Here is a 24,465-nt window from a genome sequence, read left to right as displayed (position 1 = left end):
GCTGCTGGGATCCTGTTAAATATATGCATTAAATAAAGTAAGGTATTGGAGGCTGCCTCTCTGGATTTCTGTTCAGGTACAGCACATTAAAGCTTGCTAGGCACATTCATCCTCCCAAGTGATTTTGAGGTAGCCACCCCAATCCCCACATGAATGACAATAGTTCAAAGCTGATTCTTCTGAAAAGCCAGTCAGCGCCTTCCTACGCACCTAGAATTTTATTATTGGGCCCATGAAGCAAATAAATTCTACTCCGGCTCTCTGAAGTCTTTGTCCATGCCTAGGCATCTGCACCATTTCACACTCTGCAGGAATTATTCACGAGCAGAACTCAGCTGCTTGCGCAAGCAGAAAAGTTCCCGAATATTAAAACACACCAGTAACCATTTCAAAAGGGAAATTGTCTATCAAAACCAAATCCAAAAGCTGCTACATTTTCCCCAAAAGAGGAACTCTTTGCACCAGACACAATCCAATTTAATTCTACACAACTCCTGCTCCACTCCATCCCAAGACTCTTATCACCTGCTGCAAAAGGGCTTTTTTTCATGATCCCTCACCTGTTTGTTTTGCGTAATATCGAGTATGATCACGAGTTCTGATTTTCTTAAAAGCTTGCACATTGCGTTCTGATGCTTTATTAGTTGATTCTAATAAAGGCAGAACGCTCCTGTTCCCAGCTGAAAGAGGAGCACTTCTTGTAGAGGGTAACTGTATGAGTGGAAAACAACAATGGCCTTTCCTTCATACATGCTTTAAGGTTTTTTACATTTGTAGAGAAGAGACACATTTGGAAACTGAGTAGATTATGCTCTAGGGCTGAACTCTCTTGGTAAAAAGAACTTGCGCTCCCAGCCACTAATAAACAAAGCAGTGCACTGAACACAGAGGGGCTTTCTGACTTGTAGGATTGGACTTCGCTTTAGCTAGCTAAGCAGGCATACGGCTATTAAAAGACAACAGAAAATGATATTATGCCCTAACCTAGCTCTACATGTCCTTCCATTTTTTAATTATTTTGCAAGCATTCATCCTCAGCCTTTTAAGCATAAAGAAAAAAAATCATAGGGGGGAGAGAATGAAGACCGACTCCAGTGAACTGCGGAGGAAGGTTTACAGCTTGTGTACATCATCACAAATTACAAATGCCATTTCGCTAACCTTCCCACGGCATTTATTATGCTGTTGAGATCACTTGCTTCCAGACTGCAACAGAAATAGGAGCTGCCTTTGTTCAGGTTTTATTAAAGCTAGCGCAGCCCTCCAAAATTGCATGTGGTTTGGACCCTGCAATTAATAATCATTTGCTTGAAGCATGTTGTCCTGGGCATTAGAGCTTGGGGGGGTGGGCAAGGACCTGTTCTGTCCTGGATGCCAAGACCAAGCATATTTCCTCCTACAGGAGCAGAGTAGGATCTGTGCAGGTTGCTTAACTTAGAGCTGGCGTTTGGAGGGAGCTCAGATGGTCCACTAGGACAACATTTGTAGAGCTGCACTGGGGAGTGGGCTGATCTCTCCCCTTCTTCATTCCTCCACCCTCCCATGGCTTCTCAGGGACTCATCAACTTTCCCCATGTCATGGCACATGGGCTTTTCTGAGAGATCATCATTTGTGGGTGCTTTTTAAATGGCGTTGTAGCACTAGTGCGCAGAGTAAGGCTGTGTCAACATTACCATTTGCTCTCACCACTGATGTTCAAAGCTGTGTACACATGACGTCAACCACAATCCACAGGGATCCTGCAGTTCCTTGAGAAATATTCCTTTCCCTCAAACCAGCTTCCATCTAATTTGAAAACTCAAGCTAGAGTTATGCTGAGGTGCATGAGCAGATGACAGTTTCCGTGAACTGGAGTTTAGGGTGATGCAACTTGAAATGCTAAGGTTGCCTAAGATTTGGGGTGGGTTTTTTAAAAGTCAGGTGAAACAAGTAAGGCTTTATCCTAAGTTTCACTGGTTGGCCAACAGACAGGAGGATAAAAGTCTGGAACGGGAGGGAGGCAAGAGAAACCAGGTGAGACAATAGCAATGCCCTTGTACCTTCTGCTCATAACTAATGAAAGACAGGCTTTTTTGTGTGTTTTTAAACAGTTGCTCTTGAAGAAAATAATTTTCCATTTGTTGCCTTCTGTAATTGGGCAATCTCTTTACCAGAGTACTCTCTGCCAATTTTCTCCAACCTTTCTCTCCCAATTTTATTTAAAAAATAAAGAAATGTTTCTTGTGTTCACACTTCTAATACTTTAGGAAGGTTTCACCAGGGGAAACTTCTAAACCAGTCAATAAATTATGAACTTTCTACTAACATTTTCCGGTCTGTTGATTCTGTATCATGCAATTTTAAAAGGCCCTCAAATTCCCTCTTGCAGGAACAGAAAACCCCTTTAAAATGCTCTCTCAATTATTAAGCTCTGGAATGGAAAGAAGGATAAAATATTGGAGAAAATATATCAAGGTGAGAAGAAACTGAGAACCAATCCCAAGTCAAAGGAAGTGCTGAGAGAAATCAAATTCCATCAAGCACAATACTCTAAACTGATAAATCAAGAGATCGAATGGAAAATCAAACAGATGAAGCAAAGATCGTTTGAATCAGCAAACAAATGTGGAAAGCTGCTAGCTTGGCAGCTGAAAAAAAGACAAAAGTTAAATACAGTGACAAATCTAGAGATTGAAGGAAGAATGGTTCAGAAACCAGAAGAAATCAGGAAGTGCTTCCACAGATACTTCAAAGAACTTTATGCACAAGGGCCTCAGAAAGAGTTGGAGATAGATCAATTTTTAAGGATAAATGGACTACCAAAAATAACCCAAGATAAAAGATCAATCTTGAATTGTAAAATAACTCAACAGGAAATTGAAGGTGCCATTCAGAATATGCAACTTGGCAAATCTCCAGGCCCGGATGGGCTTACCTCCAAATACTACAAGACTTTGAAGGACTACTTGACACAGCCTTTGATGGAGGTATGCAACCAGATCATGGAGGGGAAGAGGGCACCGGAAACGTGGAAAGAAGCATTCATCACATTGATACCCAAGCTAGAATCTGAAAAGACCCAGCTTAAGAACTACCGTCCCATCTCACTCCTGAATGTGGATTACAAAATATTTGCAGACATTTTAGCAAGCAGACTTAAAAAGGTCTTAAATGAAGTAATTCACAAGGACCAAGCTGGCTTTCTCCCTGGTAGACATTTATATGGAAATACCAGAAACATCATTGACATTTTGGAACTATTGCAAACCAATAGGAACACAAGGGCGGTTTTAATCTTCATTGATGCGGAGAAAGCATTTGATAATATATCTTGGAAGTTTATGAAGAAAAATCTGGAAGGGATGGGAGTGGGACGGGGGTTTGAAAATGGAATAGAAGCAATCTATTCAGAACAGAAAGCTAAATTAATAGTGAACAATGTGGTGACGGAGGAATTTAAAATTGAAAAAGGGACACGACAAGGGTGCCCTCTATCCCCTCTTTTATTCATTTCAGTCCTGGAGGTGCTATTGAACATGATTAGGGAGGACCGGTTGGTACAAGGGATAGAGGTCGGAGTGAAACAATATAAACTGAAAGCTTTTGCAGATGACTTAGTTTTGACATTACAGGAGCCAGAACCCAGTACAAAAAGAGTTTTAGAACTTATTCATGAGTTTGGTCGGGTTGCAGGATTTAAGTTGAACAAACAAAAGACTAAGGTTTTGGCCAAAAACTTGACATCTACAGAAACAGAGGGGTTTCAGAGAGAAACAGAATTAAATGTGGTTAAAAAGGTGAAATACCTAGGGATCTATTTGTCTTCCAAAAATTTGAACTTATTTAAAGACAATTATGAAAAATGTTGGTCGGAAATTAAGAAGGACTTAGAAATTTGGTCAAGATTGAAACTTTCCTTGTTGGGTCGAATAGCAGCTATAAAGATGAATGTATTGCCGAAAATGTTATTTTTGTTTCAGACCCTACAGATCGTGGACAGAGTGGAATGTTTTGGAAAATGGCAGAAGGATATATCTGGGTTTGTCTGGCAGGGCAAAAAGCCTCGAATAAAGTTTAAAATACTAACTGACTCGAAAGAAAGAGGAGGGTTTGCCCTGCCGGACTTGAGGTTATATTATGAATCTGCAGCCTTCTGCTGGTTGAAAGATTGGTTTTTGTTAGAAAACACTGATGTCCTGGATCTGGAAGGGTTTGATAATGCTTTTGGTTGGCATGCATATCTATGGTACGACAAGGTTAAGGTTCATAAACTGTTCAAAAATCATATTGTCAGAAAATCAATTTTTGCAGTCTGGATGAAATATAAGGACTTATTAGAGAGTAAAACCCCGAGGTGGCTATCACCAGTGGAGGCCAAGGCTCGAAAAAGACCCAATATGGAGGCCTATTGGCCGAAATATTGGGAAATAATCGAAAAAATTGGAGACAACTGGAAACTGCAGAGTAAGGATAAACTAAAAAATAAGGTGCGAGATTGGTTACACTATGCTCAAATTCAAGAGGTTTTTAAATTGGATAAAAAAGTTGGCTTCCAAGTGGAAAAATCGAAATTGGAGACAGAATTGTTAGAACCAAAAACTAAGGTATTATCGAGAATGTACAACTTGCTGCTTAAGTGGAATACACAGGATGAGACAGTTAAATCTGCCATGATAAAATGGGCACAGGATGTCGGACATAACATTATGTTTGAAGACTGGGAAAGGTTATGGAACAACGGGATAAAATTCACGGCATGTAGTGCCCTGAAAGAAAATATTATGAAAATGTTATACCGGTGGTACATGACCCCAGTCAAGCTAGCTAAGATATATCACCTGTCTGATAACAAATGTTGGAAATGTAAGGAGGCAGAAGGGACATTTTTTCATCTCTGGTGGACCTGCCCAAAAGTGAAGGCCTTCTGGGAAATGATTTACAATGAACTGAAAAAGGTATTTAAGTATACCTTTCCCAAGAAACCAGAGGCCTTCCTGCTGGGCATGGTAGACCAGAAAGTGTCAAAGAAAGATAGAACTTTGTTTATGTATGCTACCACAGCAGCAAGAATACTCATCGCAAAGAATTGGAAGACACAAGATTTACCCACGTTGGAGGAATGGCAGACGCAGTTGATGGACTATATGGAACTAGCTGAAATGACCGGCAGAATCCGAGATTTGGATGAAGAATCAGTCGAGGCGGATTGGAAAAAATTTAAAGACTATTTGCAAAAATACTATAAGCTGTATGAACTTTAAGACAGTGCATGTTCTTGGAAAGGTTACGCTTTAGCAAATATGATTAAGCAAATGGTAAAATTAATGACAAATGAGAAAAGAAGTCAATGTGAATCAAACATTTTATGTTTATTTTAAAAGGTAACAAAGTTAAGATACAATATACTGAATATGGGTACATAATAATGGAAAGTTCCAACAAGGTTTGAAATAAGGTAACAAATTGCTGATATTGCTACTACAAAGAACGCAGATCTGGAAGGTGTGGGGAAGTCCAATGGTTTTCTTTTTTGTTAAAAAAATCAAAAATTGTTTCTTGTATTTGGGTTTTTCTGTATTGTATTGAATTGTCAAAATTATGAAAAGAAACGTAATAAAAATTATTTAAAAAAAAAAAAAAAAATAAAATGCTCTCTCAATTATTCAAGGGGGGGGGGGAAACAAATATCATCTTGGAAGCTGCTGGCATCTAAAAAATAAATGTTTTAGCATATTGCCTGTTTCTGACACGGCCCTGTGAACAAGTCTATTCTGATTCTGTTCTAAGCGATGCTCTCACATGAAGATCAACCTGGTGTTGCTTCATTCAGTGCCGTTATCTGGTTTTGCCTGTTCCCATGAAGAGGAAGTTCTGATCAACCTTGCTTTCCAAGTGCAAAACGAAAAAACAGAACGGAACATGATTATTTACCAGCGGTTTGCTTTCCCTTGGTTTAAGTGTGCCCATGTTACTATGGCAACACTCTTAACAGGGGACGCCACAGCTAGATGTTTTGCTTGTAGTAATTATACACATACACACAAAGAGAGCATGATTCAGGATTTGGGACTGTCAGACATCGAGGATGGTAAGAAGAGATCTACTGGATCAGACAAAAGACCCATTCAGTGGCCAGGGAGATGCCTTCAGCAATCCCACAAGGAAAGCAAGCAGGCCCTTCTTAATCCTCTGTTTGCTCCTCAGCACTTGCTATTCAATGGTAGACTGCCTCTCACCCAGAAGGTTTCCCTTAGCTGTTCATTGCTGACAGCCCTTGCCAATAACCTATTCCCCATTAATTTACCTAATGCCCTGTTAAAGACATTTAAACCAGTGTTCTCCCCCTACTGTACAGCAGCAAACTTCACAGGTTCATTACAGAGGCAAAGATAAACCCATCTTCAGCATTGAGCTCAGAAAGGAAAAAGCTGAAAGAAGATCACGTACTTTCTACAATTCCTAAAAATATACAGAAATTGATATTAGGCATAGTAAGGCTGAGAATCCAAGCTTTCACTTTAAAAACAAACAAAACCAAGTTTATTACCTTTATGACAAGATGGAAAGCATGTAGGTAATGTCTCATGAAGTGTCACAGATGAGTGGAAAAAGTTTAGCAAGATTTCTAATGATTAGGAAGCTGTGCCCTAAATAGCTCCTTTTGCCTGCACCATGATTGTTAGCATAATTAAGCAAAATCCCTGGTGGGGAAAGTAATGGTATGTGCTCCTCCTTGGGGCCGATAGGGCTGCCACTTCTGAACATCATACAATCCCAACAAGAGATATTTTTTCCTCTGCATTTACTCCCATCCAGGTATTATTATCAGAATTGAATAAATATCTGTGATGATTCCTGGACTATCTGCTTTTTGTATCACTACAGCTAATCCGCTTATGTAGTTTACCAAGAGAAAGCAGTGATCGTTTATTCTCTTTACATGAGCAGAGCTTTGTTCCAAGTGATCCGAGATTATATGTGCACGCTTAATCAAGCAAGTCTCTTATGGGCTAACATACCTTCCACCAGAGGTAAATCATCACTACATATACAAACACACACCCCTTTAAAAGACAAAAGTGAGCTAACCTTCCTTTTGATTTTCTATTATATGTGGTATGCTGTGTCTCCATATTTAGGGTGCAATTTCTTCAGCTCTAAAGCCAGATGCCATCACTTAAAATTCCCATGAAGGCATTTACCTTGGTGATTTTCAAGGTAGTGTCTTTAAGTGATTGTTGCTTGTCTGAAAAGCAGAAAGAAGTTCATCTTGCAGACCTATGTTGAAAATCGCATATTGTATTAATACAGGTTGAGGCAGCAGTGTGATGCAGCAGCAAAAAAAGCTAATGCTATTATAGGCTGCATCAACAGAAGTATAATGGCCAGATCAAGGGAAATAATAGTACTGCTCAATTCTGCCTTGGTCAGACCACACATGGAGTACTGTGTCCAATTGTGGGCACCACAGTTTATGGAGGATATTGACAAGCTGAGATGTGTGCAGAGGGGAGTGACCAAAATGAACAAGGTCGGGAACAGTTAAGGGAGTTGGATGTTTACCCTGGATAAGAGGATGTTGCGAGGAGATACAATAGCCATCTTCATATATCTAAAGAGCTGTCACATGAAAGATGGAGCAAGCTTGGTTTCCCCTGCTCCGGAGGGTAGGATCTGAACCAATGGCTTCAAGTGACAAGAAAGGAGATTCCAACTAAACAGCAGGAAGAACTTTCTGGTGCTAAGAGCTCTTTGACAGCGGAAAGGACTTCTTCAAGAGGTGGTGGGCTCTCCCTCATTGTAGGCTTTTAAGCAGAGGTTGGATGGCCATCTGTCATGGATGCTTCAGCTGCAGGGGGTCGGAACTACAGGGCCGCTTCCAACTCCACAATTCTATGCTTCTAGGTTAATAGTAGTTATGAGCATGGATAGCCACTTGAACTATGTGCTGATGACATTAAACTACCTAGGGAACGAGTGGGTGGAGGGTCAGTGAAGGCTGGTGGGGAGGAGGCTGGTGTTTTTGAGTTCTGTACATTTTTGTGGTTGTTCCGAAATGCAATAAAATTATATTAAAAATAATAATGAACAAACTGATGTATTTAAACGCAACCATCTTGTTTTTATTATCATGATACAAAAAGTGATTTAGTATACAAAACCAGTATTTTGCGTATAAATTATAAGAACACTCGTTATTTACAATACTACAGCGTTATGACACCTGTAAGATTGTTTTCCTGAGTTAACTGTATAACATATAACTTCATACTATATTGCCGAGACTTTGGAAAGTGGTGAAGTTATAATTTAAAATAAGGTCTCTAGTGCCTATATAGACATAGTAACCAGTGCAAAGGGATGCTACTAAATCGGACTTGATGGAGGACTAAGTTCATATCTGTGCAATACATACACGTGCTAGTTTACTTACCCCGTAAAATATTCTGGTTAAGTTTGATATAGTAACAAAAATAAATACAATTTCAAAACAGCAGAATATAAAAGAACCCACTCTCACCTAAATATGATAAGAGTTCAAGTAATCACATTAAAAAGAACAAGATATTCATGCATAATATTTTCTTGGGTTTTTAAAAAAACCAATGTTTTTGAAGTGCACAACCTAGGGTCTTAATGCTGCATATTTAAGCTGTAAAACCGTGTATTTCTTTAGAGGAATACCCAAGATCTTGCAGAAACCTGGAATGAAACAAACACATATACACAAAATAATGTACAGAGGGAAAGCAAGAATATTAAAGTAGCATTACATTTTTTTTTAAAGTAGAGTATTCCTATTATAAAACTGGGATTTGTTTGTTGATGCTACAAAACCTATGACCACCCTTTCCCCCTAGCGCTGTTGGGCCCGCCCTCACTTAAATATAGTGCACCCACCTCACAGAACACCAGTTCCACGAATTCCTACAAACTACCCCAAATTATCTTGTAGGGTACTTGTGTGAGGGAAAACTTAATAATTTGGAGTCTCAGGCAGGATTTGATCCAATAAACAAGAAATATTTTATTAAACAAATGAAGTTTATGGCACAAAGTGGGTAAAACATAGGATACTTCAGATTATAATGCTATTTCACTTCCGTTCTTTCTCAGTTGTTGCACAGCTGTTGCCGCTCAATACTTTGGTTCTTAAATAAGGTGGTGCTTCCTGTCAGTTACACCCTCCTTAGACAACCCTACTCCTGAGGTACTCCAGGTAACAGACCCAAGGGATCACCACACCCCTCTTAACTGGTTTGGGAGACTTCTCTTTTGGTTGAAGAATCTCTCCCCTCCTGACTGGAATGAAACCTAAGTAGACTGTATCCTCACAGCTTCTACTTCTCCTGGCTCAGCCTCAGCCTCCCAGTTAATTCCTGGCCTATTACTCTTACAGGACACCACACCCTGTCCTTCACACTAAGCTCAGAGTCTCCTTTCTCTAGCTTGTGATATATTCCTTAAAGTGGATGTTTCTACCCAGAACCAACTCTCTCTATCCTCTCACTCCCTACCTCCCACCCTATTCTCCCAACCTACAAACTGTCTCTCAAAATCCTCTCCTTTTCAACTCCCTCTCCTGGAACCCTGGCCAATCAGAGGCTGCCATCCGTTTACTGTTTGCTGGCAGGGGAAAAGAAAAAGAGAACACTTGGGGACCAAACCTGCCCAGCAAAACAAACTTTTCAGTCACACCAACCCACCCTTAAAATTAGCCCACATAAAAAAGCAGTATTAAAACTAACAAGTGGTATCCAATTTTAGTCCGGGCAGATCCACTGAAAACAATGGATTATTCTACCCTAGGTGGCTCTCACCAAGTTTCCCACATATGTAAATTATTTACTGCTTTATATTTGGAAATTTTTAAATAAAATATCAATTATAAAAATTAAGGGCGAGGAGAGCATATGAAGTATACAACATGTAACAGATCAATATTTCCTCTTTTACTTACTGTATTCCTTGCTCCATGAAAGGTGGTGGACCACAGATACATATGAGCACCTTAGAATCACATTTACTTCTTTTCACAAATTGGGAAAGAAGAGAGGAAGAAATTTTTCCTTCTTTGCCTTTCCAGCCTTTCTTTGGCTCCGAAAGGACAAACTGAACCTCAAATCTGAAAGACAGAATGATTAAGTCACAGAACATGCACAATTTATTCAGCCATAGAACAAACTGGAACGAGCAAAAAATAAATAAAATTGGATATTATTTGTATGTCAGCATATCAGGTCTTGTATGGTTCTGCAACACAGAGTTTGATCTAGAGTGAAGGCTAAAATCTGTTCCCTTCTGGTCTTCATTGCATTTGGGAAGTATGAAAATTACAGTGACTTCAGAATTTCTCCTACTCTTATTTTAACAGTTCTCCTTTCTAACTGGCCTCTTTTATTGCATATTCATTAATAATGCTTTAATCTTCTGATTAAATTGTTACTGTGTATTTTAATTGTGCATGTATTTTATCATTGATTTCATAGCCATTTGGAAACCATTTTGGCATAAGTGGCATGCAATAATGATAACAGTGATGATATTGTTCTGGAATTTAGGGGACGAAAGTATTATGAACTACAGCAGCAGCTCTGAACAATGAAAGGCATATTGAGATGATGGGAAATCACCACTATAGGCAGAAACAAGATTTCTATATTTTCCGTCAAAATCAATGTGAAAAACAATTTCCTTGTGATTTTTTCCCCATTAAAATAATAAAGGAAGCCGCTTCCCCCTACAGTGTGTAACTAACGTGGCAGATAAACAACTGAATAAAAGCTTTTTACATAGCCCCTTCTGTAACAAAAATAGTGAATGGTTTGGATATCAAGCAGTGATCTGATGTTGGTCTGATGAGGAACTTTGCTTTAAGCAAGATGAATAATTATTCAACACAACCGCACCCACAGCCCAAAGCACTTCATTAATATTTCAAAGAGTAATTTGGATGACTAACAAATGAATGCCTTGTACGCTACACTACTGCAAATTCAAACCAAGCTTAAATGCAAGACAAGGGGTGCAAGCAATGAATGATGTAAACAGGGGAGATGAGTAACAGGAGGTTTGTGAACTTTAGATAATATGATCATCACCGCATTAAATTCCTTTCTGTGTACCTATCCCTACATAGGATATATATTGTTCAAAGCTAACCTGTACTGCCCAATAAAGGTGCATTTCTATGTATTTTGTGCTTGCAGGAATAACTGAGCAGGCACCTACTGCAAGGGAGGTGGGGGTAAGTCTCCATCCTCCTCAAGAACAATCAAGTTACCATCTTTCCCCCAATATCCAGTTCCAGGGTCTCCCCAGTTACCTTGCATCATTCAGGGCTAGTTGCTCCAGCTGATTTCTCCAAAGTATGTCATCTTCCGTCTTGTTGAAGAACATAAATTTTACTGCCCTTAAAAATAAATTAGGGCTTCAATATTTAAAATCACAGCTGTTAGAAATATTGTACCCATGCAGGAGACACTGAATAATGCAACAAGTATTCCTCAGTAAGAACTCCCAACAGCTTTTAACAATGCCACTTTGTGTAATTTAATAGCAGTGAAAGACTCATGTAAGTTTACTTATGTATAGTGGGGTTGGAAGAGATGATTCTGGCCCCTCTGTAGCCCTAATTTGCTTTGCCCTCCTTATCAAACTCACTCCAAGCACGCCATAGCTGTGCTAAGACCACTGCTCACCTTTGCATTTACATAACATATCTGCCCTTTGTCTGGATGGGTTAGAACAAGAAATACAACAATCAAATATTATAATCACTTAAAAAGCATCAGTTAACTACATTATGTGGTCCAGGCATATTATATACCAGGGGTGTCCAACTGGTCGACCATGATCGATAGGTCGATCCCTGGGTGATACTGGTCGATTGCGGTAGATCGCTTGTTCATTTCTGGCCCCGCCCCCTCGCTATGTTGTGCATTTGTGCAGGATCGCTAAAACGGAAGATGGAGTTATCGCTGCCCAGCTCCGTTTTTGGTGCACGTACTTTGGCATTCCCGAATTAAGGAGTGCAAATTCTGTGCCTCCCCTAAAAAAAAACTCAACAACTTTGAGCTCCCCCACCCCCGAAATGGGTAGATCACTACCATTTTTTCCCCCTGGGAGTAGATCGCAGTTTCTTGGGAGTTGGATGTCCCTGTTATATACAAGGGGTGTGACCAAAAAAAATGCACATTTTTAGTTGGTGTTGTAAAGCAGGCCTACCCTAGGGCTACCTATCATTTTGAAATTGCCCAGTATCTCTTTTTCTCCATTGTCTTAGTGGAGAAATCACATTAGTGCAGAAATCACTGATCCTCAATACACAAATTAAAGAAGAGGTCCCGTCTAGAAGGGTGATGGAAAAATTGGGATCCCTCGATTATACAGAAACTCCTACATTCTATGAGGGTGCTCTCATTTCAATGACATACTGGTAGTCACAGGAAATCCATGGTAGAAATGGAATCAGCTACACCTCTGGCAGTTTAATTAGCATGAAGAAATCAAACTTCATGAACCCTGACCCCACATTAAAACCTGCTTGTAGGAAACTGTGCACATGTGATTTGAGAAACTTGACAACCACAACCAGGGAAGCCACCACTCTTGCCAAGTAACATTAGCAGAAGCCTTACAGTACAATCCTATACATGCCTACACAAAATTAAGTCTGATTTCAATACGGATTACTCCAGGGACAGTGGGTGGAAAACTGCAACTGCAGATATTGCTAAAACAAGGTAGTAAGAAATACTGCAACACAAACATTATGAGCACTTTGTATTGTTTTGTCAAAACCTTCCTTCACAGCAAAAGACTGTTTTGTTTCTATCATCAAAGAATATCTGTGCAGTGTTTTGAAACGATCTTGCTTCTAAACACATATCCAGAGCAAGAACTACTTAAAATGACTTTTCTTGTCATTTATAATGCTTGCACCTAGTCATAAGCAGAGAGAGATACCTGAGACTCTTGCTACTGGTCAGAGCATAGCTGAGCAGCTTAACCATTGGGGTGAATCCTGTGCCTCCTGCCAATAAAAACAGATCCTCTACATTTTCCATTTGCGATTTCATGAAGTTACCTTCAGGATTACTCACAGAAATATACTCCCCTGTAGAAGAAGAAGAAGAAGAAAACATACAGTGCAATGAATCCTAGAGAGAAGGAAATAAGGGCGCTCTCATCACCCACCCATTAAAAGAAACCTAAGGGTGCATTAGCTCACATTTTATACAACTATAAAAACAGTGGGCAGGATTCAACTTATGAGTCCTGCCCATGGAAGCCCTACACAAAACCCTAGCCATGTTTGCGCAACAGGATTCGGCTCAGGGCAGTTCGGAGAATCTCTGTAACAGCACATTTGCGGGTAGGAGAGGAAAGAGGGGGTTGTTTTGTTTGGTAAGCCAAAATGCTTGCCCTGATGGAAGGGTTGCCTTAGTGAGGCGTTGAATTCCCTCTAGTATAAAACAATCATTCGTCAGGAAAAGATTGAACAACAAAACACTTAAAAATAAATTATATTTTATTAATTTTTCAAGAAAACAAACTATATTTTTGAAATGAATGGTTTGCAGCCAGATTTTTGGACGGACCACCCTATGATGCTTAACAGCTTTCCCCCTTTTTTCCATTTTCTATTGAATATATTTTCATATCACTGAAAATTTTTTAAATGGAAACTTTCACAAGATTTGTAGCAACAAACACTGTTTTAGAATAGCCCGAAAAAGCGCGAGAAAAAGAAAGAAAGCAAACACTTACCTATTTGTAGGGCATCAAGTACTGGTGTGAATAGTCCACTTGGGTAAATTTTGATTATGAAAAATATATGCAACTGATCATCATGACAGGGGTTTTTGAATGTAGACACCAAGAAAGATGGCACTGGTGTATATGGCTTCACTATCTCTGTGCCTGAGGAAAAGAAGTAGAAGAAAATTGAACATTCAGTATTCACAGAAACAATCCCTTTTAGTAGAGTCAACCGTCAATGTCAAATCACATATTCTTACAAATAATGCAATTCCTTCCTGCTAAGTGTGGCAGTCATATGGGCCAGAAGCCTTTATCTCTTTTCTAGATAAACTGAATGTTCAACATACCTAACCATGTGTGCATAAATGAGCTAAACAAAGTTTTGAATACCATCTGAGCGACTTTTTAAAAAGAAAAAGCATCTTACTGGTGTTTATGAAAAGAAGTCATGCTGTCAGCTGACTTAGTAATTATGAGCTGATGGGCTGAGTTTCAGCACTGATGTATTTTATCCTGGTACTTGTAACAAATGCAGCTTTTAAGGTTGGCTATTATCTTTGTCTAGTTGCTAAAACATATTTTTTTAGACTGTGAAAAAGCACAACGCTCAACGAAAATAGAATATCACCTTTCTTCCCATTCAGAACTGCTTGCCATTTTCTCCTTGTAGCTTCTCCACTCGCACACTTCAATCCAGCGGGAGCCACTGATAACAGAGTTGGGGGAGCTATTTTTGTTGATTCCCCCTTCCCACAGCAATCCCTCCTGAACACCCCCAATGCATTCTGGAGGTTGGGGGACCCTCTCAGATAGTGTGGTAGGTGGCATGGGGGGGTGTCTGTAGGAGAAATAAGGGATTTGCAAAAATGGCTTCTTTCCCTCTTCTGCATAATAAAGCCCTCTATGAGCAGAGGAACACAACTGGGTATTATCCTATTTTATGCAAGATGGCTGGACATTGCAAATTCTTTCTGGTGAGGTGTAAAGTAGTGGACATCTTCATACACAAAACACTGCTAAATGAACCTTTATAAAATAGAGTTTTAATTCCACAGTATATGGTTCCCTTTCAACATTTGAGACATCTGAGCGTTACCTATTTAATTAGGGTGGAACGTGTTTTTCATTTAAGAAGGTAAATGATAAACTTGTGTGGTCATTTGTGTGCCTTTCCTTTTTTAAAAAACAACAACAATACAACAGAATTAGAATATATTCTAGAAAATAACAAATGATCTTTCATTACATTACCTGTAATAGTTTGTCTGAGGTAAACATGGTGCCCAACAGGGACCAGGAGATGAGTTCCCAGCGGTAATGCTAAACAGAAGAGTTGGGTGTCATGACTGACATTTGTCTTTGACAGCAATCTGCATTTTCTGTAATACAGACCTTAAAAATACAGAAACTGTAATTAATTCAATTCAGGCCACTCAAATGTTCACATTCCATGAATCTAAAGAGATACTTCTGTGTGCATAACTCTTCTTCCATGACTGGAACAAAATCCTCAGATCCTCAAACTAAAGTCATGCAAAATATCTACTCATGCCTTTATCACTTGAAAAGTCAACAACTTATGCTTCAACCGTTAGTAGTATTAAAATTAGTTATTAATACAGCAACAACAGATTCCTGCTAATATGAAAATTTCAACTATCATATCTGGTCCCATGTAAAGGCTATGGCATTTTTGAATCATTGCATTTTTGGTTTCCAAATACATTATATAAGAATCTGAAACATAATTGAGATACTTTGCACTCTGCATAAAATTTTTAGGCAGCTGAGGAGAAGAGGGGATATAGAGAGGTTTTGTTATCATGGACAGTACATTTTGCAGGTATAATGAAAACACAAAGCCATCATATTATTCACAGCTATACACAATGCTTTTGCTAAGACTATAATACATCCTTAAACATAGTCATTCTGACTATGCTGCAGACCTTGAACAGCAATCTGATTTTGTCTCCTAAAGTTTGGGTGTGCTGAAAAACAGTCATGAGTATGGCAGCAAAACTAATTACCTCTCTCTGTGCGTTTGACAAAGGAGTTATGACTTTCCAATGGCTGTCCAAGTTTTTTCCAAGACAGAATTTCTTTCTTCTTCAGGACAAATTCCACCTTTCCCACTTTTTCAGAGACCTGTACTAAAAATACACAGAGTGTTGTTCTATACTAATATATACATGTCATTTTGTACAAAAAATGTAATTACAGCGTTCACAACCTGCCTCTGTTCAATTTATTATTAAAGAGAGAGGGAGGAAGTAAAGCCCTTGGGAGACCCATTGAAAGAAATGGTCATTTGTTTCAATGAGTCTTCTCCGCGTATGGTAGTTGGATATTCTCCAGAGAGAATAAAATTGCAGGGCAGCAGCTGAAAGAATGAAACACAGCTACTTTGCTGAAATTAAACAGATTTGGTCTAGTCAGTGCCTGAACTCCTTATGTACCAATATTGCCATGAGCTGCTTGATACAGAGAGATGGAACAGAAATGTAAGCAGTAATAGTCAGAATGTGAAAAGCATTTGATTAAATACCACACTTTGCAGTTTTTATTTGAATGAGAGGAGAGCAGATCCATGCTCAACAAGACATTTTTACATATGGCAAATAAATAAATAAATAAATAAGGGACAAATTATATTCAAAGAACAACAGATCATTGTTAGGGAACCCAACATAGAGTAGGCTGAATCAAAAAGAACAGTAATATAAGGAGGCTTTTGGCTGGTTCCTTTTTAACAGCAGCCCTCATGCAGAATGACAGACTGTTTCTAAAGTAAAGTGAATTTCAAAAGTAGTTTGCAATATGGCACAGGAGTCTTTAACACGGCATTAAAGGGTTTCTTTTAAAAAAAATTATCAGAAAACACTTGTATGAGCAGAAAAGCATTTTTTTTCAAACTGTTTATCTGTAAAGAAAACTGTCAAGAGACTCAAAAGACATTAAGATACAGTCATTCAAGAATCTTGACAGCTATGAAATGCATTACAATGAATAAGATAACTAACATAAAATCTAAGCTTTGCAAAGAAGCTGATGCAAGATGATATTCTCAGTTCTTAAGTTAACATGCTGCTACAGTAAGCTAAACCAGTTTAACTTCAATGGTGCACCATGTGCATCTAACATTGTTTTCATATAGGCATGCATCAATGTGTGGTGAACCATACACAACACACTAAGATTATAGTCCAATCATATGAATTGCTATGCCAACAAATACTTGCTAAGGCTCTGAAGTCTTGATTAGCACAAGAGTTAACATGATGTTAGAACAGGGAAGGTATTTCACATGGGGGCACTCTAATATAGATTAGCCTTATTTAAGTTTCTCAAACAGTCATCTGGAAGGTACGGGCAACTCTCAACTTATGCTTCTGCAAAGTCAAAAATTGCATATAGTCAAAACACACTGGGTTCAACAGCAGGTGGGATTCTAGATGCCAACCCCCCTTTTGCCCCCTTTTAAACTTTTTAGCCATGAGTAAAAAGCTTAATGCGCGTAAGTTAAATGTGCGCAAGTTGAGAGTTACCTGTACTTAATATACAGCACAATAAATACATAGAAAAACAAGAAATATGTTACATTTCTTGCATGATGGAAGATTTTGGAGACAGCACTAGTAGTAATATTACTGAAAAAAGTAGTCAGATACTGAATATACTAACAAGTCAGAGCAAAAAAAGCACAAATGTTTTGACTGTAAGAGGATGTACTTGCTTACCTATCATATCCTCATGAACTGCATAACTCAGTTCTAAAACAGAAGTATATATTTTGATTTAATAAAAATCAAGTGTCTACATCAATTATTATGAGTAGCAATAACCATTAAATGTACAGGTGTCAGGAAAATGCAACGCTTTAGAGCTTTGGATTTCATCATTTAAATAAAGTTATGAGGTGCTCTACAATGGAAAACCCAAATAATTAGCTATACCACAAAGTTCCATTGAATTAATATATAGGCATTGCTTGACAGTACATATTCAAGTCTTGGAAGTGCATGCTCCCTTCTCCCCCTTTCCTTGCCAGGAGGCAATTCCCTCCCTTTGCACTAAGCATAGTTTTCTTTGAAACCAGAATTGGAAATACACAACAGCATCTTTTGGTTTGGTGGCAAACAGGAAGTGAGGGAAGAAACTGCAGCACCAGAAGGAAGGAGGAATTGTGCATTCGAACTAAAGGCTGTTTTCATGTAGTGCCAAATTATTGCTTGCTGTTATACTTCAACTGAGCTTCATATTGCAACTGGTTTACTAATCACCTTATAAACCACTGTCTCAGGGTGATTTACACATAAATTAAAAACAGAAAAACAGCAGATACATTTAAAACAAAACTAAAACTTTTACAAATGGAGACTAGTCATAAAACTATCATAAAACTATCATAAAATGATAAAACTAGTCATAAATCTAAGATCCACGTATCTGGTGTGCGCACACAGCTGGAGCTTCATTCTATTAAGAGGAAAGCTCAAAGCTCAATTTTAAAAAGTGTGCATTACATGCACAGTGTCTCCAACATTTCCAGTAGAAGCTGGGGAAAGCTCCTGCTGGAAAGCTTGGAAAGCCCCTATCACTCAGTAGAGACGATTCTGAGCTAGATGGAGCATCCTACACTTGCACTCAGTCGCTCTGTTTTACTAAGTTCAATATCTGACAATTTAATGGTGCCCTTTAATGGTGCCCAAAGTCTATCACTTGAATTTTCTCTTCACTTTCCGCTGGAGAGGAAAGATGATTTTAAAAATGAACACTAGCTACTCTTAAGGAACAGAACAACTGCATGCAGGAATGAAACTCCAACTGAACGCAACATATTTCACATCTTTGGAGTCTAGCCTTAACATAGAGATATTGTTCCCCTAAATATGGCATACCAGCCTTTCCCTGTGCTCTCCAGGCATTGTTGGACTACAACTCCCATCAACCCTGACCTCTGGCTTTGCCTACCAAGTACAAAGCATTCCTGGGATACCATGGCTTGAGTACAGTACACATTCCACTCTTATCACTGTGGGATTTTAATGCAGCTGAACTGCATTTTTGTATGAGTGTATATGTGCATACATTACATGTATATAATTACATGCACACCTCTACAATAAAGAATTTGCCAGTAAAGTCCTTACCGAGATGTAAAAGATACGAGTAGTCTTTCACAATCAGCTCTCCTCTCAGTTTACGTTCTTGAAGATCAGCTATCACCAATTCACTGTTCATATCCTTACAGAGGAAGGAAAATGAAGGTTTTTCAAAGTGGTTGTTAAAATTGAAGTGTTTTTTATTATAATAGTGCACCATCAATGTGCACAGCACTTTACAAAGTAACAAGAGTTCTCTACAGTGGAGAGTTTTCAATCTGAACCTATCAAGAGGAGCCAAGAAAGAAGACAGGAAGGAGGAGGTGAGGGTAAATGGATGAAGAAGGCACTTCACTTCCACATACTTAAGCTTGGTTTTGGTACAGAAGGAGGGCAGAGGGAGGAGGAGGAGGAGGAGGAGGAGAAGAAGAAGAAGAAGGAGGAGGAGGAGGAGGAGGAGGAGGAGACGACGGGGTATTTGGATTTGATATCCCGCTTTATCACTACCTGAAGTAGTCTCAAAGCGGCTAACATTCTCCTTTCCCTTCCTCCCCCACAACAAACACTCTGTGAGGTGAGTGGGGCTGAGAGACTTCAGAGAAGTGTGACTAGCCCAAGGTCACCCAGCAGCTGCATGTGGAGGAGCGGAGACGTGAAACCCGTTCCCCAGATTACGAGTCTACTGCTCTTAACCACTACACCGCAGTGGCAAGTGAGACCACAGAGGTGTTCTTGGAGGCAGTTTCAAGCATATGGAGAAGCAAGAAACAACTCTGGACAGCTGTTAGTGAGGGAGCTGGAGGAGCAAAGCCAAGGTGAACTGAGTTCAAATTCCCAGCTAGCCACAAAACGTACAGGGTGGCCTTGATCTAGTCACTATTTCTCAGTCTATCCTACCTCACAGGGTTGTTATGAGGATGAAATGTGGGGGGAGAACAAGTACGTTGCTTTGAGCTATTTGGGGCAAAGGTTGGATACAAATGGAGCTACTAAATGATATAGTGGAAAAACAAGTATGCAGTTTTCAAAATTCTTTAATGTAAAAAGCAATTCTCTACCTTTTGTTTAGTGTATATGACCACGGTGATGGAACCATCTGTCTGGAACCAATCATAACTGAAATATTAGGAAAAAAACCTATTAATCTTTTTGAAACAATGCATGTATATATCTGCCTCCGTCTTCATTTGTTTGCTGAAGAAATATGCCTAAAAGCACTTGAAAACATTCCACTAACTAACGAAGCTTGTGAGCAAAACTCTGGCAGTCGCACCAAAAGATTGATATTAACTTAGTTTACTTTAATCTGAAAGGCACCATCACATAGAACAAACGTTGAGTTACTTTGTTTTGTTTATAATTTGAAATTACTGTAGTAGAATTTAGCTGCCCATTTCCCACTCCACCAAGTGGTGGAGTGGGAAATGTACCAAGAATCCCAGCCCCCTAGAAATTACTGAATTGTTATTCATGCCATTAAATAGTGTAACAACGGTCACCGTACTGCAGCTATTTCATGGAACTGTCTAGAGGGGCCACCTAAGAGCTGCTAGTTGTTACTGAAGCTTATGTAAAATAGAGCTTTACAAAGGTTTTATAAAAATGATAATGCTGTCTTAGAATAGTACCTGGGAACTACTTCTTTGGAATAATTATCCGGGACTTTCTTTTTAGAAAACAGACCTGCAAAAAAGAAAAAGAGAGAGAGAGAGAAATGACATACATATATAGGGACCTAAAAAGCAAATGTTATTCATTAGGTAAACCAATCGACATAGATCCATGGTTCCCATGGGCAGAACTCCACTCATGGTCTGCTCCTGTGGAGGAATGGCAAAGGATATTTTCACTGACCCCTGCAAAGCCGGAGGACGTGATGGGGGGGGGGGCCTGGGGAGAGCAGACAATAACTGCTTCCCTTCCTCCTTCTACAGTGGCAGCCTTCACTGGTCGGTCCCTTTAGAAAGTGGAAGGAGTTTATAGAAGGCATAATCTGCATCCACCCCCAAGTATGCAGATATAACCTTAGTTTCATTCCATTTTATTAGCATGAGTTATGTATCAGCCCAACCTACCTCTCAGTAGGTTACAATAATATATGAGGAGAACATGCATTTTGATCTGAGCTTCTTGGACAAAGGGCAATATAAAAACATAGTAATAATAACTTTTTCAAATAAAGAACACTGTCTACCTGCGACATATCAGGCACTTGCTGAAATTAGTTCAGAACGTTCAGTTCAGAGTTGATTGTCCTTAGGTACCTGGAAGCACTCAAGTTCAGGATACATGGTTCATGCCTCCACAAGTTTAAATTGTCTGAGGCACAGAAACACCCCAATCCAAGAGAAGGGAGGGGGAAAAGGCAACCACGTATCACTTGTCAAAGAGCAAAGCGTAACAGATGGGACCCTGGTTTTAATTCATTTGTTTTGAGCTCAGATGAGGTTTCTGTCAGGATGCCTAACATGCTAGTGTGGTGAAATTTTAAAATTTAGTAAATACAGCGCACACGCACACACACACAAACATACACTACTCGTATCAAAAACACAAAGAAACCAGCTACCATATAAGACTGTGGAAGAGTCCCACAGCTGCTAGCAGCTGCACACACCTTTGAACATAGCCTGAACATGACATTGCTCAAGAGCAACTTTCGCAACGTCAAATTCTGCAGAACAGCATTTGGATGTGTTCCCGCTGTTTGCTTCAAATTCATTTGTTTAAGAATATTTATATACTGCTTCATATTTTAAAGTATCTAAAGCGGTATGCAGCGCTGATTATACCACATAATTAGAGCCATTATCCATCTGATCACACAAGGGCCCTGCCTTGAGTCTGCTGCATGTGAAAGCAAAACGAATCTAGACAGCTCTCAACTAAGTACAATTCAGAGTAATGTGAAAACAGCCTTTAAGTCTGTTTTTTGGTGGTGTGGGTGTGGGGGAAAGTGTCACGCAAAGCACTCAGCTTCACCCCATAGCCAGCAGCTTGTTTTACAAGCATCTCACCTCCCTTCCAGAATGCCTGCTGCCTTTGGGCCTGCCCCAGTCACCATTTAGGAGAGCGCTACTTTCCCCTTCATCCACACAAGACACTGCAGCGGAAGAGTATGCATATAACTTGAGTAATCCGTACTTTGATGAAACTTTATTTGGAAGTAGGGGGTGGATAACTCCCCCCCCAGTCCAATGACTGCAATTCAAAAATGGAAAACCATGAGGGACACATGCCTGACTATGACCAAAGTGGTCTCTGAATGTGCAACTGCTGTTGCATGCAGGCACTTTACTCACCACAAACTCTTGTTTCAAAACACACACATATAAATTGTTAATCCAGGCATGCATCATCCACAAACTGCAACTTCCCCATCTCCACTTAGCCCAGCATGAAGATGGGAGAGATTTCCAGCTCAGAGAAAGGACTATTTCCATCCAAAGCACAGCAGTCTTCTACTCTTGGTGGAAGTCAGCTTCATGAGGGAAAGTGGGCCACATTTAAAGGCTTGGCAAGTCAGATCCAACTCATAGGTTGTAGGGTTCACCACTCCCAGTGTAAAGGATCAAAATGAATGCTGGATCCACTGCACATAGTTATATAGTGCAAGAGACAGTAATATTCCCAGCCATAAGAGTTTTGCAATGTTATGAGAACCAACAAAAGAACAGAGGCAACTAGTAACTCAAATCCAAAGAAAGTCACACAAAGTCCATAGACATAAATTTATGTCAATGTCCTGTTGCTTTTCATGGGTCTTCTCAGATTTCCCAAGGAAATCTTTTCCAAAAGGTTGGGAAACTCTCAAAAAATGTGTGAGTTGGGGAGACATGGGGCATTTCAGGGAGGAGGGGAAACTGATGAGAATCTGCTAGTGGAAGCTACCACTAGATGGAACACGCTTCTGTGAACAGAATGGACTTGTAGGATTTAAGTCAAATACCATTAAAAGGTGAGGATAAAGGATCCAGATAGCCAGATGAAAATCCACACACCCCAATACCACTAGGCATTCTGTCTAAATTCTACCATCTAAATATAGCTCTTGTTATTTGAAAAGATGTCCTTCACTTGGTAACGGAAATGTCATTCAAGAATGCTGACCTTAAGGTTCCCAGGTGTCTAATACAAGTCTGAACAGAAAATGAGTCAAACAAAGCCAATACCAGAAAGAAGGAAGGAAGGAAGGAAGGAAGGAAGGAAGGAAGGAAGGAAGGAAGGAAGGAACTGGAATACTGCTGATGATTTCAAACAGTGAAAGTATACCTGTTCCACTATGTGGTAGCAGTTTCTAAACCTTACCAATAACTATAATAAAATATTAAATGGTTAAAACTGGAATATTTTCCATTAACCATCTCTTCAGGATGAGGAAACTCGGTATTATTCAAGACCTATGACCCAAAATAAGTAGAATCAAAGTTTGCTATATCTATAGAAACACAACAGAAAAACAAAATCTGCCCTCTTAATGAATTGTCAATAATACACTATGACGACTTCCCAGGGGAAGAGATTTTTAGAATGCCCTTTAGAAACTCTCTGTAAACAATGCTTAGCATTTCTTTTATTGATTAAAATTGATCTTTTCCTGCTTGCCTACAGAAAATATATTTAGAATTATACTATTATACTATAACTATGTTACAGGGTTGCTGTAGATTTTTAGTAATTCCTTCATTCATTTTTTCTCCTATATTTACATGTTATAGTGTTCTAAGAGTTCAGGAATATCATATTGCTTACGGGGACCACATATACTGAAACTGTCACTACTGGAAATTCACAGACTATCTTAAAGTTAACAACAACAAAAACAATTCAGTTTAATGCAGCAAGACTGAATTTTCAAGCCTTGACAATTTATTTCCCAACTTCTTAAATGCTGCAAGTGACCTTTATATTAAAGTCTAAACTAGATTCAACACAGGAAACATGGGACACAATAGAAAACTCAGTGAAAATATCAACTGTCTGCTATAGCACAGGGGGGAAAGTACTGTGTGACCACATTCTAATTGCATTTGAAAGATATTATTTCCGCTTAATAAGCCAAGGTACGATCAAGCATTTTGCCCAAGCCTTTTCCCACTTATCTGGAAAAAGAAGAGAATAGGTGGCATCCAACTAACGTGTCCTGTCGGCACAAGGATTTCCTATAGTGCAACATCCCACCCACCAGAGCAGATTTGGGGAGGGCATAGGGCATGTGCAGGGGGACAAGGGAGAAAGTTCTGTTGTCCAAGTGCAAATCCTTGGGCTGACCGGATGTATTAGTTAGCTACACAAGTAGGTCTTGCCCCACTGAAGGTCCCCGCCTTCCCCCCGCCCTAAAAAGCTCCTCCTCTCCATGGTCTTTCCGAAGCAGTCGCAGACTGCATCTGCATACAACCACTTTCTGCTCTTCCCTTTTCATTTCTCTAGGAGAAATGGGCTCTGGGAGACCAGGAGAGAGGGCAGCAGGTTGCAGCAGGAGGGGGAGACTCCTTGGATTTTCACCAGCTTGCCCCATCGCTGCCTCTTGGTCACCCTCTTTTCCAGCTCCACTTCTCCTACAGAGCTTGAACCGCTCTCTGACAGCGCCTCTTCCTGCTCACTAAACCCTGT

The 24,465-nt window shown here is 39.5% G+C and overlaps 1 protein-coding gene across 3 annotated transcripts in view; it reads right to left on the bottom strand.

Moving 5' to 3' along the window:
* Positions 1–8,077: 8,077 nt before the first annotated feature.
* CYB5R4 (cytochrome b5 reductase 4) overlaps positions 8,078–24,465 on the bottom strand; it is a 33,867-nt gene continuing 17,479 nt past the window's right edge. For 2 of the 3 annotated variants that reach the window (XM_083608239.1, XM_083608240.1), the window contains 11 exons: positions 20,481–20,535; positions 19,911–19,968; positions 18,901–18,994; positions 17,488–17,520; positions 15,778–15,900; positions 14,999–15,139; positions 13,754–13,906; positions 12,950–13,100; positions 11,307–11,393; positions 9,942–10,106; positions 8,078–8,683 (listed from right to left, as the gene is read on the bottom strand). In XM_083608239.1, the coding sequence (XP_083464365.1) occupies positions 8,629–8,683; positions 9,942–10,106; positions 11,307–11,393; positions 12,950–13,100; positions 13,754–13,906; positions 14,999–15,139; positions 15,778–15,900; positions 17,488–17,520; positions 18,901–18,994; positions 19,911–19,968; positions 20,481–20,535 (1,115 nt within the window). In that variant the 3' untranslated portion in view covers positions 8,078–8,628. The remainder of the gene's footprint in view (positions 8,684–9,941; positions 10,107–11,306; positions 11,394–12,949; positions 13,101–13,753; positions 13,907–14,998; positions 15,140–15,777; positions 15,901–17,487; positions 17,521–18,900; positions 18,995–19,910; positions 19,969–20,480; positions 20,536–24,465) is intronic. The other variant, XM_083608241.1, reaches the window with a different exon arrangement.

This window comes from Podarcis filfolensis, assembly GCF_964270895.1.
Source record: "Podarcis filfolensis genome assembly, chromosome: 3".
NCBI lineage: Eukaryota > Metazoa > Chordata > Lepidosauria > Squamata > Lacertidae > Podarcis > Podarcis filfolensis.
This window is presented reverse-complemented; position numbering and strand designations above follow the sequence as displayed.